At 46.9% G+C, this 25,670-nt stretch overlaps 1 protein-coding gene across 2 annotated transcripts; it reads right to left on the bottom strand.

Annotated features, from left to right (window-relative positions):
* Positions 1 to 736: 736 nt before the first annotated feature.
* FBXO31 (F-box protein 31) lies at positions 737 to 25,670 on the bottom strand. Of its 2 annotated transcripts, XM_074582753.1 has the most exons (10): positions 25,275 to 25,670; positions 17,771 to 17,842; positions 15,221 to 15,307; positions 10,731 to 10,807; positions 9,206 to 9,373; positions 8,417 to 8,491; positions 6,582 to 6,691; positions 5,688 to 5,841; positions 4,708 to 5,072; positions 737 to 3,510 (listed from the first exon to the last, which is right to left on the bottom strand). In XM_074582753.1, the coding sequence occupies exons 1-10, from the start codon at positions 25,651 to 25,653 to the stop codon at positions 3,288 to 3,290; spliced, it is 1,710 nt and encodes a 569-aa protein (XP_074438854.1). In that variant the 5' UTR covers positions 25,654 to 25,670; the 3' UTR covers positions 737 to 3,287. The 2 variants fall into 2 exon arrangements, with proteins under 2 accessions (XP_074438854.1, XP_074438855.1); XM_074582754.1 differs by lacking the exon at positions 15,221 to 15,307.

Here is a 25,670-nt window from a genome sequence, read left to right as displayed (position 1 = left end):
GCAGAAGGTGAGAAGAGAAGGCAGAGGAGAAGCATTAATACAAAGTTTGCTATTTTCATTGCCTTTGCTCTAGACAGAATAAAGCCCCGGTGTATCAGCACGTTTTGCCTTTAATCGGGACTAGCACATTCTGACATTTTGAGGCCACTCAGGTACACTATAAATAAAAAGACGCTACTACAGGGGCAAAGCTGAGCTGTGACAAGTTCCTGCAGGGCATCGAGCCTCCGCAAAGCCCTTCTCTCCAGCCGGCCAAGCAGGTCTCACCTTCATAAGGGAGACCCTTAACACTGCCATTGAAAAGGTTCAGAAGGGACAAGCTACAAGCAGAAGAATCATCTTAGCACAAACAGCAGATGCACAACCCGCGCCAACTGCCAACCAACAGGTCCTCGCCCCGGTGACAAAGCAGACCCGTGTTCAGCACCGAGCGAAACACTCCTGCCAACTGCTATCCGTGGGTTTGCACTCCCCAGCAGACTCCTGGTATCAAGGGGAATTTAATCTGCAGGTAGCAAATACTAAAAGCATTTTATGCCACAGCGGAACATGCCTACACGGCCTTTGCACACTCAGTCAACTCAACACAGCAGGTTACAGGGAGAAGACCGGCTACAGAGTCAGCGTCTGTATTTAGGAGACAGTGACTCGGATCTCAGGCCAAGTGCTTGCAGTGCATTCAATACGGTCTGGATTTTCAATCTTACTTTAAAAACAAAAAGCAAAAATTAAGTCAGTTATGTAAAACTTCAGGATTTTTATTTTTTCAAGTGAGTGGGGATAGCGAAGGAAGGAAGAATCCACAACCAGAGCTATGGATCCATTTGCAGCTGAAGCAGAGGTGGTTTTAGGGACAAGCTATTGAAACAGCTGCCCAAGGGACCTCTCTCATCCCTTTAGGCTGTTAGGGAGAATACAAAACAGACTGGCTGCACCAGCCTAACAGCAAGCTCCAAGATAAACCGGCCACCCAGATGCCAAACAGACTCCTAATGTCTTTAGGTATCCCAGAAATCTGCATCACCAAGCTGGAAACCTCCGTCTGCAAGATTAAGCACACGCTCTCCTTCTGCCCACAGCTGGGCAGCTGCAGCTAACGGCCGAGATGCCCGATTTTAGCTTCAGCTCACCTCCCTGCCCACACACCACAGCTCAGAGACCCGCCAGCCTTCCCCTCTCCCTACCCTGCACGATGGGGCGAGATCTAAGTCAACTCTTCCCTCTGCTGATGCTGACAGGTACACCTCTAACAGGCTGCTCAGAAACAACCTACTTTTTATAGCTTATTCACTGGAACAGTAATAGCACTTCAGATCCTCACCTCTAACACCGAGGCAGCTTTTCCGCTACTGACAAAGCCGTAGGAAACAAAGAAAAAAGTGCCCCAAATCACCTTCAAATTCCCAAAGGTTTGCGAAACTATATCCAAAGCGACAGGAATTAATCCTGTGAGTGACGTGACCTTCTGCTCAAAGTCTCTGCTGGAGACTCGGTTCTCACGCAGCTTGAGGGAACACTCAAGAGCCAGAAATGGCAAAAAACCCTTGTGAGAGTGAAAATAAAAGCTGCTCACAGTCAGGGAAACTGGGCAGCAACTGAAACTTTTCCACTGAAGGGGCCTGAATCCGCCCACCACAACACACGTACAGACACATTTACAAATCAAATCCTGCAAAAGATGTAAAGGCAGAGTTTTGTTAGACACCGATTCCACTGGTAGCGGGAAGAGAAGAAACCTGGAGTTTATCACCACAGCCAGAAAGCAACTGCAACAAAGGATCTATTTTACCTGTAACCAAGAGCTTCCTTACTCTTCTCTCCACATAAGGATCCCTATCATCTCTTCCTACGCAGGATTAACGCGTGCTGATGCAAATGCTGATGGTTTATAGCACAGCGCAGGCTGTAGATCAGCACTGGCCAGGATTTTCCTGCACAGGACAGTCTATGGAGAACCGGCTTCCTCGCCTGCAGCCCACACTTCCCAGTAGAGCTCAGATCTGCCACACAGAATGCAGGTATCATGGGAAGAAATTAAGCCCAGGAGCTTTCTGTGCAAGCAGCAATCATCTGGGACGAAACAAGCGTGACGAGAAAGGGAATAGAAGGGTCCTGCGAGTGGAGCAGCAGCACCCACCTGTCAGCACCAACCGTAAAAGGCGCCAGAAAAAGCCACAGCAATATTAGGAGAATCCCTCGCTGCTTCTTCAGACTGCACAGGGCAACCTGATACAAGAATGACACATAACTGGGGTCACATCAGTACCAGTGACACATGGCACCTTCTGCTGCCCATCACAGACAGGGGTCAGCAGGCTGCGTTTGGGTTTATTTCACAGTTAGTTTTCTTTTTGCTTCTTCCTTTACATTTTCAGGCCCAGCTTAAAACATCCAAGGTGAACCTTTCAGGTATGAAACCAGTTCTGAATGCACCGGCTTCTGCAGTTAACACTCATTTCCAGTTCCATACCCAGCTCCTATAAGAAAAAAGAATGACCTCCTATGCGCTCGGGGGGACAGCCAGAACCTGGAGCCTCAGCAACAGCACACCCACCGAGCTCCAGAAGCCAGGGCAACACTACACATACTGTCATCTACACTGGGGAATCCTCCCCTTGCTGCCAAGCTGAGGGAATTTCTCCAAAGGAAACCACCCGCTCCAATTACTAGGCCAAGGATACAGGTATTACACCAGCCTCTCTTGATGACGCTGCACCCAGAGAAAGGTTTCTGGGGAGGAGGATGTGCTCTGTCGCTGCTGACACAATTTATCATTAAGCAGCCAGCCAGTCTGCAGGTTTTCAGGAGGGTAAAGCAAGTCCCCCAGGAGGACAGATCAGCCTAGGATGCAACAAAGGCTTAAATGAGTCCCCTCCACGAAGAAGAGCTCTTTCCGCAGGAGGCTGATAACGGTCAGAGCAGAGGGCTTGTATCTATCCAGTCAATTAGATGTTCTTCTGATCCAGCTCTGACCTTGCATCATTTTTGTTCCAATACATTCTTTTTGCAATAAGGTCTAATTCCTCCTCTGCAGGATCCCTTCAGCTATACAAAGCTATGTTACAGACTGGGTAACGAGGACTGCTAGGGAGCAGTGTAGGGTGGCAGGGAGGTAAGGGCAGTCATGGATATTTTAACCGGGATGTGTACATTTGGGGTAAAAAGGCTTTATTAAAAGTGCATGCTTTTATTCAGAGGTACCAAGAGCAAGGAATCCCCATCCCAGCCCTGGCTGGGGAGTGCAGCAGCCTTTGCAACCCCTAGCCCCGTCCATCACAAACCACACGTCAAGTAGCCAGCGACTGAATGTTCTTCAGCATTTCATCAAAAGCCTCACGGGAAGGCGCTTCGGCGTTCTGGAAGGAGACCTTGATCCGGCTGTAGAGACTGAAGGACTTCAGCTCCAGCCAGATGAATCCAAAGCGATCGTCATCGAAGAGAACAAAAACACCTGGTGTTCGCTCAGGGCTGGTGAAGCCGTGGCCAGCAATAAGCCCCGTCCCATAAAAACTGCGGGGAGAGAATAGCAAAAAAGATGTGAGAAAAGCCATAATTACCCAACATTTAATAAAATAAAACAAGAAATAACAACCAACCAAACATGAAACTATGATCAAGCCGTGGTCAAACACACTGCCAGGTGCTACAGAACAGGGAGTTTTACATTCAGTCAGTTCTTATCACACAGCACAAAACACCGTTGATACCATTTCAAGAAAAGAAACTCTCCACTGCTATTTGGAGGTTGCTGCTTTTAGCTATTCTTATTAGCACCTGCACACCAGGGCTCAATTTCTCTGTAGTTCAGCCTAGTAATCCATCAGAGGTTTACCGCTGCAACTCAAGGATCAACCCTGGCCCAGACAACCCTCAGAGAAAAGGAAAGGCATGTTGAGAGGGTGACCAGAGAGGCAAACCTTGCGACAAAACCCAGGGGGAAGGGAAAGAAAGAAAAATCTAAAAAAAGAAAAACCTAACGGGAGCTGGGGAGGAGTAAAGGTCAGCCTAACCTCTAAGCAAGCAGCAGGTGGAGCAGGGTTTTATTCAAACACAACTGAATTGTGACAGCAGGGGCCTTCTGGGATTAACCAGCTATTGGTAGGTTTTTCCATCAGCACAGATGTTTGGCTGAAGGTCACCTTCCTAAGCCTCAGCTTTTGGGCTCTTTTTCCACACTTCATTTAGTATGCTGCTTCACTGACTCCAGGTCCCATTCAAAAAGGCTCTCTGCATACTTGCACCTATTGCTTAAGATGCTCAGCACCTTCCAGAGCTCGCCCCAAGGCACCAGAGGCCAGGGAGGGGTTGGAGAGAACACTGTGTTCCCACAGCCAAAGAACACAAGTGACACAGAAAAGAGAAGCAGCTTGAACAGATCTACAAATGTACGAGCTGGGCAGCTCTGGGAAACAAAACACACACACAAAAAGGGGGAGGCGCAGAATATGGGAGAGGTGCTAGATTCAGAAGTAGCAGGATAAAATCTAGCAAGGAAATGGGATGGCAGATGACAATGTAAGAAAGAGAGGGAGCACACAAGAGTGTGGGAGATGGGGCAGCAGCAGCACAAAACCTGAGCCCAAGGGGCTGAGAGATCCGCATGCAGGTAAAGGGCAAGCAAATGCAAAACATGCCTCAAAGACTACCCGCTTCTATTTCAAAAAGTGACTGTCACAAGTAGGCTACAAAACCACTAGTTCCCGTTACCAAATTCGGCAGGTCCGGGGATAGTCTTCATTCCTCGATATGACTCCCATAGGCAGCACAAAGGGCTGGGAAGCTGGTGCCTTGTTCTGGGTTGTCCCCTCCGCCCCAGCTGCAGTCTCTTCCCCCTCGGCACCTTCTCCTCCCAGGGGCTTCGCAGCAGGCTGAGCCGCAGCCTGCTGGGAGCGGTCCTCTTCCTCCTGCCGCTGCTCCTCCTCCTGCTCCTCCCGACGCACCTGCTCCTGGACCTCCAGGACGATGCGAGAGAGCTCACTGAAATCACGAAGGGTCTCGATGTCGGGCAGCTGCAGAGGATGCGCCAAGTCAATCTCCACAGTCTGCTGCCCAGCTGGGATGTTGGGATCTCCCTAGAGACAGGAAGCAACAGCATGGCTGCAGAGGCAGGGCGCTACAGAATTCAGACCTGTATCCTCCCCACATCCGCCATCTGACTTCTACATAGCTCGCTCTATTCTACAATCACCCTCGGACTTTGTTCATTGTTCCCTGAGCTGTCTATGTCACCTCTGCATTCCCTCTCCCAGAAACAGAATTTTAAATCAAAAGCTACGAGCCAGGCTGTACTTGCAAGGGTGAAAGGAAGCCAAAGCTGCAACTGCATTTTGTCAGAATCCTTGCCTGCAGAGAGGAAGGAGCTCACTGCCTGGCGGCACTGAAGAGCTGCCAACATTCGGTACCTGCTCTTCAGATACATGTGAGTGATCTCCAGTGACTTGCTACCTGCTGCTCACAGAAAACAGCTGGATGGGAGACAAAAGGGAGGGGGGGGAACGAGGTGGCACCATGAGAAACTTTGCAGAGTAGGTTCGAGCTACTCTGCACGTTTTAGGATTCACTCGATGCCACCAATCCCCACAAGGAACAGGGTCTGGGGTGGCAATAATTGACTGCCTCCCAGACAGAGATCTCTCCTATAAATCCATGGCATCAAGAAGATCTGAGAGAAAGGAAAACGCACTCACGGTGATTTTAGTCCCCTTCGCTTTCTTTCCATGGAAGCTCAACATGACAATCTCCAGACCATGGCTCCCATACGTTCCCTTGAAGAGACCTGGCTTTATAAGGTCATCAGGGCTACTAGGGGGGAGGTAGATGCGTCGGTATGTCAAGCAGTTGCTGTGGAAAAACCAAAAGTTTAGAGGTTAAGAGAATCCCTTGACTTGAGGAACATATTTGCAGTCCATTCCTCCAGGCAGCTTTGGGCTGTCATCAAGAGAGAGGCGGGATTTGCGTTTTCAGCAATACCAACAACAAGCTTAACAGATTTCGCTGTAGACCTACGGAAGCACCCCCTCCCTTCACTTCTCTCTACTGGTCCTTGTTAGCACACCAGGAGGCTCCTGCAGCAAGGTCACAGTCAGCCTCCTCACTCCCTGGGATTTCTGGAGAACTTAAGAGCGAAGCATATTTAAACATGTGCTACAGCGAGCTGGCTGCTATTAGAAGTTTGGAGTGACAGTTAAAAAAACCCCAAGTTCTCAGGGAGCGTGTGATTTCTGCCTAGCGCACTACAAAGCATACTGCTTACTAATACACATAATAAGCAGACAGCTCCTTGGGATCATGGGTATTTGCTCTGTCTTCAAATTAAGCACAGTTAAATGACTCAAAACCATCTTACTGCGCACAGCTATTGTAAAGAACTTGGAACCGTATTATTACCACTGTCATTACATCACATCTGTGTAAAACCGGAAAGCGCTGTGCGTCACCGTATCTCTCACAGAGCCTGCAGAAGGAGAACATTCCCCTGGCTGTCAAAGCCCACTGCAAGCACCCCATCTTCAGAACAAACGACCCAACGTGCTCTTGAAGCTGCAGCAGCCTCATTGCCTAGAAAGAGCTGGTGCCCTTACTCATATTGGCTGGTGTAGATGAACTTCATCAAGATGAGCTCTTGCATGTGTTCATGGAAGATGTCTTCCAGAGTCCGACCCCACTCTTCCCTTAGCCATGTCCGAAATTCCTGCAGCACAAGGAGAAGAGAAAAGGGGGAAGATAAAGACATTTCATTTGTGACAGTGACGTACCCCAACATGACTTCTCCTCGTCAGCACGATTCACCAGCAGAGCCACAGAGAGGGCATATGCTCTGCCAAAGACAGAGGATCATGGCTGGACTTGGGAACAAGTACATGTTGCTACACCACTGGCTTGGAAGTATGCTTAACAAGTACTGATAATGGTAACTGCCCTACACCTGCCAGATGCCACACAAAAAACATGGCTCCCCTTCAAATAAATCACAGGTAGAACCAATACATCTCCTCAGAATAAAAGCGTAAGCATCACCTGTTACTGCAAAGTAGCTGATCTACTACTTCTTTACGTCCTGACTTACCTTGCAATAACTCATTTGTGTGCCCATAAGCTGACTCCTGGGCCCTATCCTACCATGTTAAACATAAAAGGGCAAGCTTTTGAAAGGCATTGAAGATTTAGGAGGTTAAATCCTGCTGATTTAATACTGATGCATCTAAATCCAAAGAGCGCTTTGAAAACATCTCCTGAAGTACCTCTACACCAGCTCTGACAAGTTAATACCCTACCATGAGTTAGCATGATAACAGCTTACACTAAGATAGCCGCCTACCAAGCGATATTCCAAACCTGCTTGCTTTATCTTCTAAAGCCAGATCCTCCAATTACCATAATGCCACGCACACTTAACGCAGTGCTTTGAAAGTATTAAAGCATTTCTCATCTGCTACAGAACCCGAAAACACTTAACTAAACCTTTCACCCAGCTGTTTCCCATTAGTAGACAGACATTTTAAAGCATTTGTTAGAAGCAACTGAAGTATGAGATTTGTCATGTTTAACTAGCTGGCAGCAAACTACCTAGAACAGGTATTAGCTGAAGGTTTTCATCCTGACATTTATACCTGCACCTTAAAACACGTAGTTTGAGTCGGGAATCTGCCTTGCTGGGTATGGCTGACACTGACATGGGATAAACAACCAAATGAAGCTTTTAATCCCTCGACCAAGACGACAAGCAGTAGAAAGGTGCCCCACTGACAAGCAGGTATTCAAATGCAGCTGGTACTCAACATTAGGTCCACGTCTGAAAGATCTTAATTATACAGACAGCAATACCACAGAGATCAGTGCCTGGCAAGTGCTGCACGGAGTACAATGCATGCTGCTGTCCCCCTCTGGACAGGCCTGCTATCAAATAGGAATGGTGTCCCAGCACACAAAGAAAAAGCGTGCCGGGGCTCAAAGAGCACCTTGCCACAGAGAACTGCCTAAAGCACCTTTTTGCTCAACAGGATGAGCATTAAGAGCCTGCTCCAACACTCTGCTACACACCGAGGTAAGGCACAGGGTCTCCACCCAGACATTGCGCAGGTCTAACACCAAATTGATCCCATATACCGGATCCTTAAACCACACCTTCACAAGTACAAAAGAGGTTCCCCAAGATCCTGCAATTCTTCAAATGTGGCCACTAAGTCTTGATTCAAGTCCCAGATCAATTCTACTCACTTAAAGAAAAAAATCATCATAATAAATGAGCCAGAGGCTCATTTCACGTTATGTTCAAGATATACAGAAATTAGAAGGCAGAAGATCACCTCCCAGGCTCCAACATTAGCTGAGAGCTTGCGTAAGGCACCAATGCTTTATCTTCAGAAAAGGGACATACAGCCAGCCTTAATCCAGACCCTTGGCAAAGCACTCTTACCTCTTGCCTTCCCCCTGACATCCGATGGTGATCTGTCTGGTTGCATTTCGTGGAGAACTCATCCTTCTTTACAATCTGTAGTTACCATGGAGAAGAATTTAACAGGTTACAGACCTAATTAGAGATGCCTAGGCTGACGTAACTAAGACTGCTTAGAACAAATGCTTTACACAGCAGGCTTACTGGATTTGCTACAACAGAGAAATTATTAAGTGATACTGAGCTACAGAATAGAGGAATAAAAGCAATAAAACCCCAATGCATTCTGTTGAAAGATACTGGTTTTAAGTTGCTTCTCTATTTGAGCTTCTTTCTTCAAAGAAAAGGCAACAACCTCTCAGGAAACTTGTCAAAGCATCCAGTGTACTGAATGGATGCCACATCCCCTTCTCAAGGTCTCATCTTAGAGAGCTGTGAAACAGAACAGCTCTGTGTGTCTGCTTGGACCCATTCACCAGCTGCACAAGGCCATTTTGTGTACCATTTCCCCCAGCCTGTACACATACTGGTGCTCCCACCCTGCTCCCGCCCAACAGAAGACAGTATAACAGCCCTGCTGTACTATTGCCAGGGAACAAATTCAGAGTGGGGAGCAGCCCACACAACTTGTCAGACACATAATGAGCGTAAAGCTGGCATCCACACACACAAGCGGTGGTGTGGTGAAAGCCGCATCCCTTAAATAGAATTCTCATACAGTTTGTTGATGAATCCATTTCCAGAGCCAATGTGCATGCACACACACGCACTGCACCTAGGACAGATGTTGAAAGCGCTAGAGGAGCTCACCTGGATATGGCCATTATGAGGTCCCTTATGACCATACATACACTCAACCGTTGCACATTTCCTCTCCATGAGATGAATCCTGAAGAGAGGTTTGAATCTCATGGGATCATCAACGTGAGGATCATGAGGCGGCAAGTACATCCACCCGATGATGAACAAACCGTCTACCTGCAGAGAGATGGGAGACAAAACATACAAGGTCAGCCTTGCACGCTTCCTGTTGAGTTTGCAGCAAACAACGCTGGGGCCTATTCTGCAACAGGACAGGAGCTGTAGAACAGCTTGCTGCATTTCCAAACTGCTTTCCAGCAATTAAACCAGACCATATGCACTCACAGCACACCCTTGGTGAAGAGGGAGAGGGTTTCTTTACAAGGCTTTCTGCACCACTGGAAAATGATCAGGCCTTTATTACTGCAAACGACTTTGTGACGGATGCTTGGTGTGCAGGATCCAGAGGGAGAGACTGCACTGAAGAGACCACACAGCTAGTCAAACTCTAATTGGTTTGAGAGCTCATGCTGGCAGATACTCGAATAGACGAATTCTGCTTCTCATGATTACCCGTGCCTTTTGGACAAGGAATTATTTGGCTCCATTACTCACAGACAGCACAGGAAGCAACAATCTCCTCTGCTGAGAGGTACAAGTGCCAGCCCTATTCCTGCATGCCTAACAGAATCCTCCCCCTCAAGCCCGGTAATTCCAGAGAAAGGATATGTTCTAAACAGAGAGATCTGAGACAAAAGCAGAGCAGTGTCACAGAGGCACACTTGTCTTTATACGGTCACAATATCATGTAAGTATTGGTGCACTTGGATGCACTCTTACACCAGTTCATGAAACAGAATCATACAAAACGCAAAGGCCTCATGATATGTTACACTTCAAACCTGTCAGCTATTGAACCTTGGTGCAAAGAGCAAGGGCTTCAAGCAAACTTCTGGCCCAGCTCTCACCAACACAGTGTCAAGTGTTGTCCATTAACTGCTTTTCCCAGCAGCACAAGAGCTGCCAAGGCTCCACAGGTCTTGCATCAGTCATGCACCGGCATCCCTACATCTGATGCAGTAGTCTTGGACACAGCTAGTGAAAAGTATTGCAAACTACAGGAAGGAGTGGTTCGTGAACTCCAGTGCAAAACCTTTTGGAGGCCAAGATAAAGCAGTAAGCAGTGGGCCAGTGCTGAAACCTCTGCTATACTCTATGTACAAGGAATGGATTCCTGCGCCAGCCACTGGAATATGAGCGCTAAACTCTAAATCAAGCCTTTCCCTGAAACATTGCTCGTGCTTTCTGTGTGCTCCTGTGGCTGTTTGGAGTACAGCTGGAAAACAAAAGGACTGTCTGGGGAAAGGTGGCGAGGATGATCCAAGAAGCAACCTCTGGGTCCCAATCACTTGCTTGAGGGTTGACTGTTCAGACTTCTCAATAGCACAGAGATGGCAACCAGGTGTAGAAAGCGGTATACAAAAGACTCATCAGTCCTCAACACCACAGCCCCCAGAATGAGGTACTCACTCACCACCACGTTCAGCAGTCCCCCATAGGGCCCGATGTCCGGCTGCCATAATCCCAGGATGTGTCGGTATCGGTGCAGCACTAGGGAACAGTGAGACACTGAGTGAGCACATCAAGCTAAGGAATTGGGAAAGAAAATCAAAGGAAGACGGCTACCAGACTGCACACAACACTGACCGATACCACCCACAACTGCCTTTAGTAAAGAAAGCTGGTTACTTCCAACCACAGCCAGGCAGTTCTGAACTGAGGCCTCCCACAATTTCACAAAGATTCATGTTTTTCTCTGTAGCCCTGCTCCCGGCCCAGTGCAGGGGCAGGAGCTAGTTTCCAGGGTTTTAAACAACCAGATACCTCGCCAGGAATTCTCAGAAAACTTTTGCAACATGGTCCTGTTAAGGCAAATCACATGATATACCCAGAGCTAAAAACAAATAAAGTATGTGCCATCTCCAGTTACCAAAAACGTACTTGATGCCTCAGACTGCAAAGCAACAGGGGAAAAAAGGAAGAGCACAAAGGCAGTAAGGGAAAGGGAAATTTTAATAATTTCAAATAGTTTCCCCACCTTGTATAGACAAACTTGTCTCCAGAGTTAAGCATCCTTAAAAATAGCCACTGAGAGAGCACAGGCAAAGCACACAGACCATGCCAGCGCAGAAGATCTGGTGATGTTACCAGGTCAGTAACGGCCTTAAAAATTCTAAGTAAGCGGCTACATTTCAGCAGTGCCCAAAAGCTGCTTCCAAGTCCCTCTCAAAGCCTATTGCAGCGGGTGAGGCTTCCCCATTTCTCATCTTGGAGCTGGGTGCGCTTTCAATCCCACCAAAATTGAAGGACAAGTAGGAACATTTTCAGCAAGCGGGAGAGAATGCCTATTACAGAATGATCTTAACAAACCTCCTCTCTTGAAGAAAGCTGAGAGATGTTATTTGTCTCCAGTCCTTATACGTTCAGCCATGAATTCTGTCCATACAATTTCCTGACATGACCAGTTACCTTCATGTGAAGACATTACACACATCTGGCATTTTGAGCAGGAAGAACAGGATGGAGATTATTTCTGAGATGGCAGTTACTCTAGCCTTACAATGATGTTCACGGCCAACTCAGAAGGCCACAGGACTGACTTGAATAACGGTTTTTGCTTTGCATCAATTCATAGGAAGAATTGTGTTTCAGTGCAGCTGTTACATCATCTTTGTTTCATTAACTACTTAAGATAGCAAGAACTATAGGAGTGTTTTTATTACACCAAAGCAGAAAACTTCCACAGAAGTTTAGGACAGCAGGGAGGGCTGTCCAGAGCTGCTGCCAACTGGCCTGGAGGAGCCTTTTTCCTGTGCAGTAAACAATTTAAGATTGATGGCCTGGTTTCACCCAGTGAACGGAGCGCAGCACAAACAGCACTAAGGCAAGCAAGCAAACCACATTCCCAGTCTTCTCGTCTCAGTGCAGTAATTACATATTAATAAATGGTATGTGCATAAGCCGCTCCACCCGCCACAATCTGCCTTCTACCCTGGCTGGTATGGAGCTGATAAAACACAGCTTTTTTTTTTTTTTATTTTTTGGACAGAAAACCTGATGCTAAGCTATGCAAGAGTGCTGAGGATGTCCCTCCTTCTCCCCCCCCGCCTGTCTGAAGTGCTCTCAGAGCTGTAGCTACAATCAACCGACTTTTCAGCAGCGGGGAAAGCGTCTGCTTAACAAGGCAAGCCCTTCCACCCCAAGACACACATCTACTGAAGGCAGTTTGTGTGCTCACTTTGAGTAAACAGCCGGCTCCAGCTGCAGCTCAGCTGACCAGGAGCCGTGGCACGGCTGAGTCCCAGACAGAGCCTGCTCCACCATCTGCCCCAACCACCCAGAAACCCGGGGCTGCAAAGGAGGGAGGAGATCACAAAATTCCATTTCCCTCCAGAAGAACCCTACCCACTGGACAGCCGCTTCTGTGCTTAGTCTGCACCTCTACTGTGGGCAGCTCTTCTTTTTTTATTTTTTTAAAAACCCAGCTGTTTGGCACCGTAGAAGTCTCCAGATCAGACAATGGAAACAGGTTGCAAGGTGGGCAGCGTTCCCCCCGGCCTCAACCTCCCTACACACCAACACCCATGGCAGGGACACCTTAACAGCCCAGTCATCTCCCTTACTTGCTCAGGGCGCCGCGGTCTCCTCCTCCTCCTGTTCTTTCAGGAAAGGATGTTACTGGGGAAAATGCTGGTACTTGGCCAAAGGCCCAAACAAGTCTCAAACCAAAAGCACAGCTCCGTTTTCAGGCCTGGGCTGTCTCTAGGCTCCAGTGAGCCAGCAGCTATATTAATTGCAGGGAAAACCTGATGAATTCCAGCTCTGGCTCTCCCTGGTGGGAGACTCGATAGATCTGACAGTTGTTTCCCTCCCTGCTCCTCGAAAGAAAAGAGCTCTTGGGTCTTTCTCCAAGGTTTTCCTTTGCTATGCACACTGCCTATTTTTCCTCAGCCCTGAAGAAGCCTCTTGCCTATCCGACTTTCTGAGCCCACACCCTGCCAAATGGAGCAAAAATACATCCACTGGATGCTTCACTACAACCCCCACCCAGCCTGAGTATTACCCACATTGCCACAAGCAGCCCTGCACACTCCTCAGATGGAAAAGCGGCTTGAATCCAGCCAGGGATGGGCTACGAAAACGCAGTGAATGCCCAAGCTCCCACCAACAGAAGGCTGGCTGGGAAAGAATGAGTTATTAAAACTGGAGGAGAGCAGATGCTTTCAGATGTTACTGTTTTAACTAAATCTCATTTCATTACATTACCTGTGTCCAGCTTGGACAGCAGAGAGAGAAATGCAAAAACCTAACATGGGAGTTTTCAGTGAAACCTGCATCCTTTAAAGCAGAGGTAGCTCACTTTGAGTGGGGAAGACCTGATCCACTACCAATCTCTCGGACTCTCAGGATGCAGCAAGGCATCTGTCAGCAAAAGGAGTTGGAACAACGTAAGCAGTTACTGCCCCCCAGCTGGTGATAACTGACCTGCTAGTGGAAAGAACCATGTGTCAGCCAGGCCAGCTTAAAACCCTGGGGAAAGTGATCACAGCTGACCTGGCTAACGCTGCGTGAATATCAATTAGGGAGCACTCACATGGCAGATCCCTGCAATATCCCTTAAAACACAGGAGGGGGAAAAGGGGGAAACAAGCAATTGCATCTTACACCGCACCAGCTTTTCCCCCAAGTAATACAACAAGCCCCTAGAGAAAAGGGGCGTGAGATGTCGGAAGTTTGGGGCTGCAGCAAAAGAATTTAAAAAAAAGTGAAGAAACAGCACAAAATGCCATTTCAGAGCCACCACAAATGGCACGTTTGGAGCAAACACTCAGGTAGCAATCTAGAAAGGAATCCCTCATCCTGAGGGGCAGCTTGGGTGTGCCTCTCCTTCCCATCCAGCTCCAGAACAAGGCTGAGACTTTCTACCGATTCCTGCTGCAGTACTGCTGCTGCTTGTCTCTCACAGCTCACACTGAAGACACCATCTTCCCTGCGTGGCCCATGCTCGACTGCTTTCTTTAGCACAGGTATATCTGCAGCATCCACTCCGCTCATTAGTGCGTGCAAAAAACTACATTCCCAAGCACCAGTGAGTTAGTAACTTGAGTCTGCAAAACTCTGCGGACCCAAAGGAGCATTAGAGACAGCTCAACACCCCCTCCAAATACCAAGCAGTACTCGCTTCATTAATTGATGTAAACTAATTAGTACTTCAACCCAACTCCTGCAGAACAGTGAGCGCTGGACTCCAATGTTTTACTGTACTTCCCTCAACTCAGCATCAGGAGGGAAAAAACGGTTTATTTGACTGAGGAAGATATTTGCCTATCCGAATTTCTGAGCCCACACCCTGCCAAATGGAGCAAAAATACACCCACTGGACGCTTCAGTACAACCCCCAGATATTTGACTGAGGAAGGCAAATCACAATCTCTGAAACACCAGCATGATGTTTCCTAGAGAGGGAGATGGTAGTTAAAAGAATTCCCTGTGCAGGGTGGGAATTAGTAGGGTGACTCTCAGCGTTTTAGACTGGGAAGGGCTGTGGATCTGAACGCAGCTCATCTGGATCAAGACAAAGCTTTTTGCCAGTCCAGAGCTCATTGAAAACTTGCTTTTGGGAGCCCTCACCAGGGTATATGAATGCTTCCTTCCAAGAGAGGAGCAATCCATGAAGAGGAGAGTGAGTGCTCCCCTACTGCAAAGAGAGACCCTCCTTTTTGCACCCAGTCAGGAAAACTTCCTAACTCAATGCACTTTAAAAGGAGATCAACATACCTCACTGCCCGCCCAACTCACCTTGTCACTCTAAAGGGTCAGAATACTCCACTAAGGCACAACAGAAAGAACTAACTAGCACACCAAGGTCCACCCCAAAATAATTTGCTTAAAGCAATGTCACACTCCATGCAGCATCTTTTGTGTGCTTAGTGCAGGAAGCATCAACCAGCAGGAGGTACGTACGGCAGGTGTAAACATCTCTGTACTCCATGTGCTCGTAGTCGGGAAGGATTTTCATAAAACGCCCCGACTTCACTCGTGGGTTTATACCTGAACAGACACAGCAGGGTAAGTACCAGCAAACTCTGCTCCACTGTAACCAGCACGTAACAGTACGACGGATCTGCACCAACCACACAGGAAAGTCAAACTCTCTTTTGACTTTACTTCCAGTTGTGATGCACCATTTGTTTCCATCAGCCCCAGTCTCAGGTGTGCCCAGTTAGCAGGACTACTCACACAGAACTTGGTACATTCAAGATTCCCACAGACAGTATTTACAAATGGCATCCAGTGAATTCAAAGCAGAATCAGGGTCCTCCTCAAACTGTCCAGTGCGACTGTAATGAGCACTGCTGTCTCAGTAAGACAACTTAGGCCAAGTAACTATACGGATGGTAGCCCAGGCCTTGTTCTACTTAAGCTCAGTTCCCCTTTCTCCACACTGCTTCATACAGAAGCACATTTCAGTGGACAGCAAAGTGCAAGTGTGTCCTGCCTGTAGCCCCAAATCAACTCTTCTGCAATTAGAGAGGTTTATGGCACAATACAGAAAATGGGGTCACACCACCACGAAACTGTTCCACTAAGTGTCTGCAACAGGGCAAACAGCTGAATCTGAGCAGGAGAGCTGAGATGGTGCATCCCTGAAAGCCAGAAACAGCTGCCAAGCGTTCTGACTTTACAGTAACCATTGCTAGTTAGGATTGCTGAATGGATACGGACACATTCAGAAGGGCAATAAAGTCTATGACAAAGGTGGTTCTCACATGTCAAGTGTGACACTTTGCCGATGGATGCTGTGGATTCACAAACTACTTTGGTGCGAAGGCAGACTGGAAACGTACATGTAAGACAGATCTATTGAGGGCTATTAAATCAACAAACCACATTGACACTGGAAATCCCCCAGCATGAAAACAGTCAGAAGCTGCGAGAGTACTTTTATAAGTATCGCATAGGCTTGTCCTCTTCTCCGTCTTCCCCGGGTGACTGCTCACAGCCATGGCTGCGAGATACAGTACTGAGCTAGAGAGAAACCATTCTTCTGAGCCAGCAAGGCCATTTTTACATAGAATTTGTGTATTAAAAAAATTTAAAAAAAATCACTAAATATCACTTTAATATATCTGAATCATGGGACTACAATTAGTGAAAAAGACTACAGGTCACGAAGAGATGTTCTGCCATTCAAGACTAGCAATGCAGAATTCAGACCCGATACGGTACGTGCTGTATGGCTGTTACCACACCAGTATCATACAGAGATACCGGACTGAATGGCAAGTAAGGGAGGCCTCAACTGCTAACGAAGACTTCTCTGTGGACACCTAAGTGCTGGCTCAGCACCACTCAACCCTCCCACCAAGGAAAATTAGGCAGTTCCATTCCTAGTGCACAAATAGGTAAAGAGGGAAACTAAATGATTAAATAATTTTCCTGTGGATGCTCACTAAGTCTATTAAAGATGGGATTAAAACCCTTCTACCTGTTCTTCTTTCCAGAACTAAGATCAATGCTTGAGGTCATCACCGCTTCAAGGTTCAGCAAATACAGTACATGTAGAAGCTGAATCAGATTTTGGGTCTGCAAAGCATACAGAGACCTCTCACGATTGAAGTCTCTGCTTTTGTTTCATAAGGCGTGACCTTCTTTGAACAGCCAGAAGCCATAGTTCAAGTGCTGCAGGTTAAATCTTGGGGTTTTTTATCCTAAGGATCACTGGTAACTCCCTTTAGAAAAGTTGTGGTGGGGAATTGAGACTACACAGCCTGGCAGGGCTGGTATGGGAGCTCTTGGGGGCTTCGCAAAGCTCTCTGAGCAACGAGCCCAGCTTCTGACCGCTAAGGGCAAGATTTGGTAACAGGGAAGACGGCGTCACCATGGATCCAGGCCTCCATTCAGTCCTTAGCCTACCTTGGTTTCTCTCATGCGACAGTGCCCCCACCCCTCCCTACTGTGAGACAGAAGATGTGCATCTACCTTGCAGAAGGCACAGAGGGTCTAAGGAGTTGGGGTCCCACTCCCACAGACAGTCTCAAAACACACTGACACCTTGGCAGAAGCCCAGCCCTGACAGACTTTCCTCCTTCAGGAGCAGCCCAGCGGAAGGCTCATCCCTTTACCTACAGCGCTTTCCCAGTGTCAGCATACAACAGCATCCTTTCACTGAGACTTAGCTACACTAGGGCTACGCAAAAATACCAGCCAATTCCCTAGCAAGGTCTGAAAACAGGAAAAGATGAAAAAACCGCAATACACTTTATTATAAAGTTAAATTACATGCTCTTTTCCCACCAAAGGACTGGTGAGCACAGACATCCCAATTCTTGGCATCTGCTTAGTATTAAATAAAACTCCAAACATGTCAACTTCACAGATGTAACCCCTGCCATTAGCAAGTAAGTCTGAATAACTCATGCCGTCAAAGTTTAATAAATATTCAACATGTATATACTTTCAAAATTGGTACTAAGCAAGGACATAGAGATCTGTATCAGCTTTATCACTTACGTTTGGCATAAACATCTCGACAGGACACTCCTGTGATCTCCAATTTCCGCAAGTTTTCACAGACGCCGTATTCTGCAACGACACAGATAATAATGTCAGCTCTGGCACAAAGGTGTTTGCTACCCAGGATCTTGCTATCTACTGTTTGTGCAAAAATGAGATCTTACTAGGTGCATTCTTGCAAGCTGCCACATTATTCCAAGAATCTTATTTCTGCTTTGAAGAGAAAACAGAAAACTAGATGTAATTTCATTGCAGTTTGGGAATTTAGCACACTTTACAAGCAAAGCCTGTAACAAACACACCATAAGGAACACACAAACACAGCAAAGTTACAGATGCTTCCTCCTAGACCAGAAAGAGTGTGAAATGTGGAAGACGTACTCATTCCAGCTGGGATTGTATGCCCATTTAGATCAAATCATGATTGTGTGTAGTAATTATCTACTCCCACTGAGGTATCCAGCAGGGAAAACTGCTTATTAGGATCCTAAAGAAAAGGTCACAGACTTTAAAAAGAATGAAATGGAGACATAAAACAGGCATCAGCATGTACAAATATGGTTACACTTGAAAGCAGATCAGATTGAGATGGGTCTGTTATACGCTCAAATGCCTTTGATTGCTTACAGAACACCCAGAAAACAAAGCAATACAGAGATCTTAGAGGCAGCTTTGAAGCAGAAAATGAGATTCTCTCCTTTCATTTTCAGGAAGCCAACGCTGAACTTCTAAGAAACTTTAAAAAAAATAAAAGCCAGTACTAACATCTCTGTGCAAGAAATCCTTAGAAGACCAGAGGGAGGAAATGAGAGGAGGGAGATCCCAAAAAAATCATCAGCAACAAAAACCACCCTGCTGCAGTGACCCTGATAGATCTCAGTATGGAAAACTACCCTCCTTGACATCAAAGACATCCATACCACAGATCAAACACCAGCTTTCTGTAGTAATACCAAACATCTGCCAGGTATTTGATGCAAAAGTGTATCTGTGAAGACCTTCATCAAATCATTAAATACAAAACTTATCCTCGGTTGAGCTTCCTTGAATTAACAATCTACCATGGGTGCCAAATACCACTACCTAACGCTGGTAACCCTGCTGCAAACTGAGAATTAATTTTTCATATACAAGAAAAGCAGAAGTTTTCCTGAATGAATGGAACCTCCTCCTGTCTAGAAATACACTCGTGGTCCATGTACACAATGATAAAGCACGCACAAAGCTTACTGTCAGCCTGCCTCCAGGGAATACACGTTCCGCATAACATCGCTTCGGGTAAGCAGCAAGCTCAGGAAAGGTAAGACTGGGCAGAAGGTACAACAAACACGTTGCCCTTCATTAAAAGATGCAAAGGTCACTGGCAAAGTTCCTGCTGACTTCCGTAGCAAAAGCCAGAGGAAGCTCTAAGCGTTATCAAACACAAGGTGGGATGAGAAAGCACAATTATCCAGAGAGCAGCCAGACGAGCTTGCAGGAAAGTACATCCAGCCCAGCACAAACAAGCTATTTAGTGCTGGGCTACAGCCAGCTGACCCGACACAGCCGTCCTGCAGATTTGTGAAACCAGAGCTCTGCCGGAGGCTGGAAATTCAGACCCACCCTGCAGGTCACCCCGTGTCTACCCCTCCTGCCAGAGCTATCAGGGCTTTCAACCACTGGTCTGCATATGTACACAAGTGGGTATGTGTTTGGTAATTACATCAAAGGGATGGAGGGAACAGTATGTTTCCTCAGCTGATTAGAAAGTTAGAGATCTTTACAAGATGACAGAAACAGTGTGGTCATAGCCTGACGTTTGAAAACAGCCAGCTCTTTCCAGGTACACAAATACTCACCTGGCCACAGAATTGGTAAGATGCACACTTTGCACAGCAGGCACTGCAGCTAGATTAAATTCAGTGTCATTGAAGATATTTATACTGCATCGGAAAGGGAGGAGACATGCAGAGGATCCTGCTCAAATGGCATTTCTCCGTGTCGCTCTCTAAGAGCGGTACTAGCACACTGACGTTCTCTTTTCCTCCAGGTGGTGCTGATTTTTCGCAAAGCGTTTTCCCTAGTAACACTGTAAATCATTTTGAGTGCAGTCTCAGTGCAGTGCCATGCCGGAGCCACTACCAGCGGGAATGTTAACACAACAGGGTGGGGTGGAAGAGATTTCATGTTAAAGCTCTATCCCAGACTCACGCAAGCGCCCCGGACAACCTGCAGTGAAATTTTACAAAAGCCAAACAACTATTAAAGGGTATTTCCTAAGTTTTGAAGTTCAAATCTTTCCTGGAAAGATTCAGTTCTCCCAAGTAATAGCAAGCTCCTTTAAGAACAAAAAAAAGAGACAAAAATTTAGAATTTTTATATTGCTACATGTTCTTTGACATTAGATATCCAAGGCTTATAAGAAAGAATTATCAAGAAAGAAAATAATCTCATTTTAGTGTGCTTTAACACTCATCTCATTTTATGATAACTAGCCCTTATTCTCTTTTGTTTGGCAAACAACTACAAAGAGTCAAAATCACAGAGTGATGGCTTAACTCTGGGCAAGTGCATCACTTAAGCTCTTCTGACCCAGGAGCTGTTAACACCATGACAGCCACTTGACGGGAAAAATCAGTCTCTTGTCTCACAGTGCCTACAAAAACTCCAAATATCGTAAGCAAGAAAGCTGGCCCTCTCTTTTTGATCCAGAAGACAAGAGGGACATAAAATTAACAGTACATAGAGCTTAAAGATAGTTACAGAAAAATAAAACTAATAAGGTTTTCTTTACATAGAATAGAAAGCCTTTTCCAAGAAAGCTTTGAAGGGCTCAAGCTTCCTGGGAAATTCAACTTCAGTGCAATTAAGTCTATTTTAAGGAAACATATCTCAGTGCAACAGCTCACCGAGTAAAGTATTTTAAGGAGTTAATAGTCACAGAAATTCACACACGAAATTCATACCGTCAGAAAATGGCTACTTAATCCTGCTTCAAAAGCAAGGATGGAAATTGGTTTTAAAGTTCTTACTTGACCAGCTGGAAAGCCTGTTTTATTAGCTTTATAAGTAGTGCTTGAAAGATTTACCAAACACAAACTGACACAGTGCTGTTTCCATGGTCACATGCACTGGAATTTAAAGGACTTGGAAAAGAAGTCTCCATTTATTATGAACTGCACTAATAGTTTTGCAAGTGTAATTTACTCCCTGGCCTGCTCTTACCATATGCTCTTCTGAGCCTCACAGTCCCTTCTCCTTTGTACAAGAAGCCATGTCACACACCTCCCTCTGTGCAGCCTACACGATTTAAATAAAAACAAAACAAACAAGGGTCTTTATACTCAGGTAGGGAAGAGCCCCTATACTCATATCAAAGACCAAATTACTGTTCCTTCTTTCTCAGCATGGCAATGCCAGTAAGCAGCTGCAGGCACTGGATGCGAACATCCGCAATTCAGAGGAAATCCGGATGTCTGGTAGAGCTCAACACCCCTACCATTGCTAAGTTTCCACTGTGCCCTGACTAATCAAGTTCTTCAATTATTCCTGGATAAATGCGTGTTTACAAGGCTGCAGACAGCACAAGAACGCGTAGAAGTTTACTGGATTATTTCAGAGACCACAAAAATGGGAGATTAACAGGACAGCATCTCCAAAATACCAGGTGGACACATTTGGAACCGACTTCTTGTTTCCAAAGGCTGAAATACACCAAATACTTTCCCAAACATTTCTCCCAGGGGAAGGCTTGTAGATACCATTGAGATATTTTGCAGACGCAAGCAGGGAACTGAGCAAAAGGAGATTTAATCTGCAATAAATGCAAGCATTTGTGGAAACCCTAAAGCAAAAAACGGGTAGGTTCAGATCTACAGCATACAAACAGATCTAAGGAAGACTCTCTGAAGGATGGCTACGGCTAGTGAGCACCTGCCATTAGCCGCAGAGAAACAGCAAACCATTGCCAAGTTGTAGTTTAAAAGCCAAAGAACGTGGTCAGAGATGAAGAAAAGCCCATGATGGTTGACCAAAGAAACACACTATACAATTCTTTAACCTCACGTAGATTAGAGCCTTGTGACTTACTAAAACCACCTTCACATTTACTAGGGTGCAGCACTACAAGAAATTGTTCCTGTTGTGGGAGCAGTTGTACCTCAAATTGCATGGATTCTCCAGAGTCTTGTAAGAGCTGAACTCCATGCAACAGTCCCCTCACTGAGTGTACAAACCAAATTTCCCACTCTTCTCCATAGGCACAGCTTTCTATAAAGCCTGGTGAAGGTCAGCATCTTTAATATCTCGGCTGACATTCTTCAGCAGGTCCAAAAGCTGTTGGAGACTGTTTTCACAAACAAAAGCCATTTCATTCAAGTTGTAGATCTTGTTATTCTGAACTACTGGTCTGTTTCCAAGTGTTCTGTTGCACTTGCGCTGTTTTATTTTACAATGAAAGTGGTTACCATTTAAAAAGGACTATCGGGTGTTTATCAAGGTAGGTCAGGCCACCAGCCAGGGTGAAACGGGCTTTAATTCTGCTCTCACTGCAGAGATCAGCAATCTCCTATTTATAGAAAACATGAAAGTGACTGCGATCGTCTTCTTGCCAAAGAAGCAATTCAGAGACATTGTTTACCCCAAACAGTTGCAATGATAAAAGGACAGCATCCCAAATAGCCGTGCCAGTGTTACACAACTACTTCTGGTTAACCCCAGCACTCTCCCAGTGCACAGTCACCAGCAAAAGCCACTGTGAGGACAGGCCCTCTGGATGCTTGCACTAATCACAACGCGTTCTCAAGACTAATCTACAACTGAGTTGGCCCACAGCAGTGCAAGGGCAAGATACCGACGCTCGATGGATTAAGTGTCCCATCTGACTTGGGCAATGGCTGGGATTTTGCTGACATTCAGCTGTGCTCCTGTCCAAGACAAAGGTAAAAAATGGCTAAAAGTAAGCACTGCAACAATCCGCTTCTCTCAGAAAAGAACTGTTCTGTTTAATTTTAGGATTGTCATTCTTGTCTCTTTACTGTTGTGCATTTCTGAAAACACAAATAGTTTTGTGTATGCAACCAACATGAAGTTGAAGTTTTCCAGTTACTTCCTCAAAGAGCTCAGCTCTGGACCATCATCAGTAGGCTTCAGAGTGAATAAGCTATCAAGACAAGGAGTACATGCGAAGAGGCACACATGCTCTCACTCTGTTTCTCAGACATGCAGCCTCGCAACAAGACTCAGGCAGATACAAGCACACACTTAAGAACCGTCCTCAGTTGGGAAGTGGCATGTTTTTGAAAAAGACTACAAAAAGGCATTACATTTCATGTTTGACTATCAGACAGTCACCAATCTATGGCTATACAGAAATACAGTACAGGATATTGTAAGTTTCATAGGCTTATTTATATGCTAATACCCAACGTCCAAATACCTGCTCAAGCAGTTGCACTCATCACACATTTGCTCACATGTGAACACACTTAGTAGCTGAGCATCTACACTGCTGTGTAGAGCCATGCAAAGCACTACGAGCAGTGCAAGTCCAGATTAGGAACTGCTTGGAGAACCACGACTGGTTAAAAAATTGCAGTAACCGTTTCATAGATGTAGTAAGTTTTTCATCCAGGAACCTGACCTTTACCTGTTCAGCGCAGCTCACGCGCCATGCCTTTGGTACAAGATCTACCTCAATCACACCAGCAGTCCACCAACACGCTCTCTGACAGTGGTTGGAAAGGATACACCAGGGAAACATAAGAAACACCGTGTGAAAAGAGAATAAAAATTTATTTTTTCTGCCTCTCACCTTTTAGCTAGCTAAGGGCCTTGAGACAAAAGTGTAGTCTTAATACTTACCCTGTACAGATTAGTTTTAACCACACAATGCCCACTGTTGCTTTAAATTTCAGCTAAGCTTTTGCACATTACTTTATCTACTGGCAAGAAACTCCATGAAGCAGTCACAAATTTAATAAATAAATCTATTTTGCCACCAGGCCTACTTTAATGGTTCCTTTACAAGGCAATCTAACCTATACTTAAAAGTTATAAATGTTTCTATATAAACATTTTGCCAGGATCATAACCTATTGAAATAATTAACCAGTGACATTTTGCAAACCATTCATGAAATACAGAAACATCCATGAGGACTCTATGTCAGCAGAGGAGCATAAGGAAAGAATGAATACCATTTTATTAGCCTGTCTCCAAAAAACAATGTTAAGTTATTGGGACAGTGGGATAACCACATGCTGAACTAACAAATAAGAATGCTTTGGTATACATTTTCTAGGTACAGCCTTTGTGCTGTCCAAGGGTTCTTGGATAGTGCTGATAAGGCACAAATTCATTCTTGCAAGGTTTAAAGCATTTGAACGGATCCCACGGCCTATGGCAGGCAGCCACTCCAACATACCTAAACTCTTCATCCCAATGCCCTCACTCATATTCAAAACCAAAACAAACAGCAACAACAAAATATACATGACTTCATGTGCTGGCAGAAGATCCACCTGGCAGGATCACACTATTTAGAGAGACGATGAGCACAGTAAGACAGCCCTTGGACGGTGGGACAGCTGCTGGATTCACAAACAGGGGACAGAGAGACACACCAATGTGACAAAAAGGTCGAGAAGTAAGAATTGCAGTCTAACAGAACAGGGCCAAAGCAACACAGAACTCAGGCGCTACTGAAAAAAAAAAATACCACCAAATCTTTTCATTAATGCAGCACAGCATCCTTGCAACAGACACTCCCCAGGAAACGCACATGCAAACCAGGAACCCCTCCGAACCTGGCCCTGTTCTTCCCAAAATGTGACAGGAGTGGATGACCTTACCCAGGCCTGCTCTCCTCCATCCACTCACTAGACCCCAGTGGGCTCCTTGCTCCTGCTTTACCTGCTGTGCCTCCAGGGCCCCCAGCTACACACCCAAGCACTCCTTTCTTCCCCAGTGCAGCCCCGTTCTGCTGGGACAGCTTATTCCCTTTCCTTGCTGCCCAAAATACCCCATCCTCAGGATTCACCCAAGGACACCCTACACAGACGCATCACCTGCCAGGCCCTGGGCCCATCCCCATTCCTCCCCTCCAGCTGCCACCTGGGAACAACCTTAAGCTTGATGCTTTTTGCTAGAGCTGCTCACACATCGCCCCTTTTACAGCAAGTGCCACTAAGAAGGGACCGTGCCCCAGAGGACCCAAAATCTGCGCTCTTCTCCACCCTCCACATGAAGCCCTGCACGCACTCCTCATGGCCCCACAACCCGCACCCTCTCAGGCCCCAGCTCTGTCCTGCACCCCCAGACCCTACACACCACCTCCTTTCCGCACCCCCACCCTACACTTCATCACCTCCCCACCCCCTCCGGGTCCTCCTGCACTCTCCGGGACCGTGACCTTGCACCCCGACCCCATCTCCTCCCTGCATCCTCCGGGACCCCCACCCTGCTACTCCCAGGGCCATCTCCTCAGGGCGGCCCCGGCCCCCCACCTCGGGGCGGGCGGTACCTTCGCGGCAGCGCCGCCGCCAGATCGTGTCGGTGCGGAGGATGCGGCGGAAGGTGGTGCAGACGCGGGCCAGGCTGGGCAGGTCGGTGCCGGGCAGGGAACCGAAGATTTGCACTAGGAGCTCGGGGGGCAGCTCCAGGAGAGACAGCGGGGCCCGCCCGGCCGGGCCGGCCTCGGCGGGGTGCGGCGCGGGCCGCCCGCCCTCGATGCGCTCCGTCGCCTCCTCGTCCTCCGTGCCGCCACCGCCCGCCTCCTCGGGGTCGGTATCGGTGTCGGGCTCGCTGTCGCCTGCGCCACCGCGCCGCTGCTCCCGCGCCGCCCCCCGCCGGCGGCAGCCGCGGGCCGGGCCCACCCCGCACAGCCGGGCGCACACCGCCATGGCCGCGGCCGCTCTGC

Source organism: Larus michahellis, chromosome 4 (genome assembly GCF_964199755.1).
Source record: "Larus michahellis chromosome 4, bLarMic1.1, whole genome shotgun sequence".
Lineage (NCBI taxonomy): Eukaryota > Metazoa > Chordata > Aves > Charadriiformes > Laridae > Larus > Larus michahellis.
The sequence above is the reverse complement of the archived record's forward strand: the minus strand, read 5'-3'. Positions and strand labels throughout refer to the sequence as shown.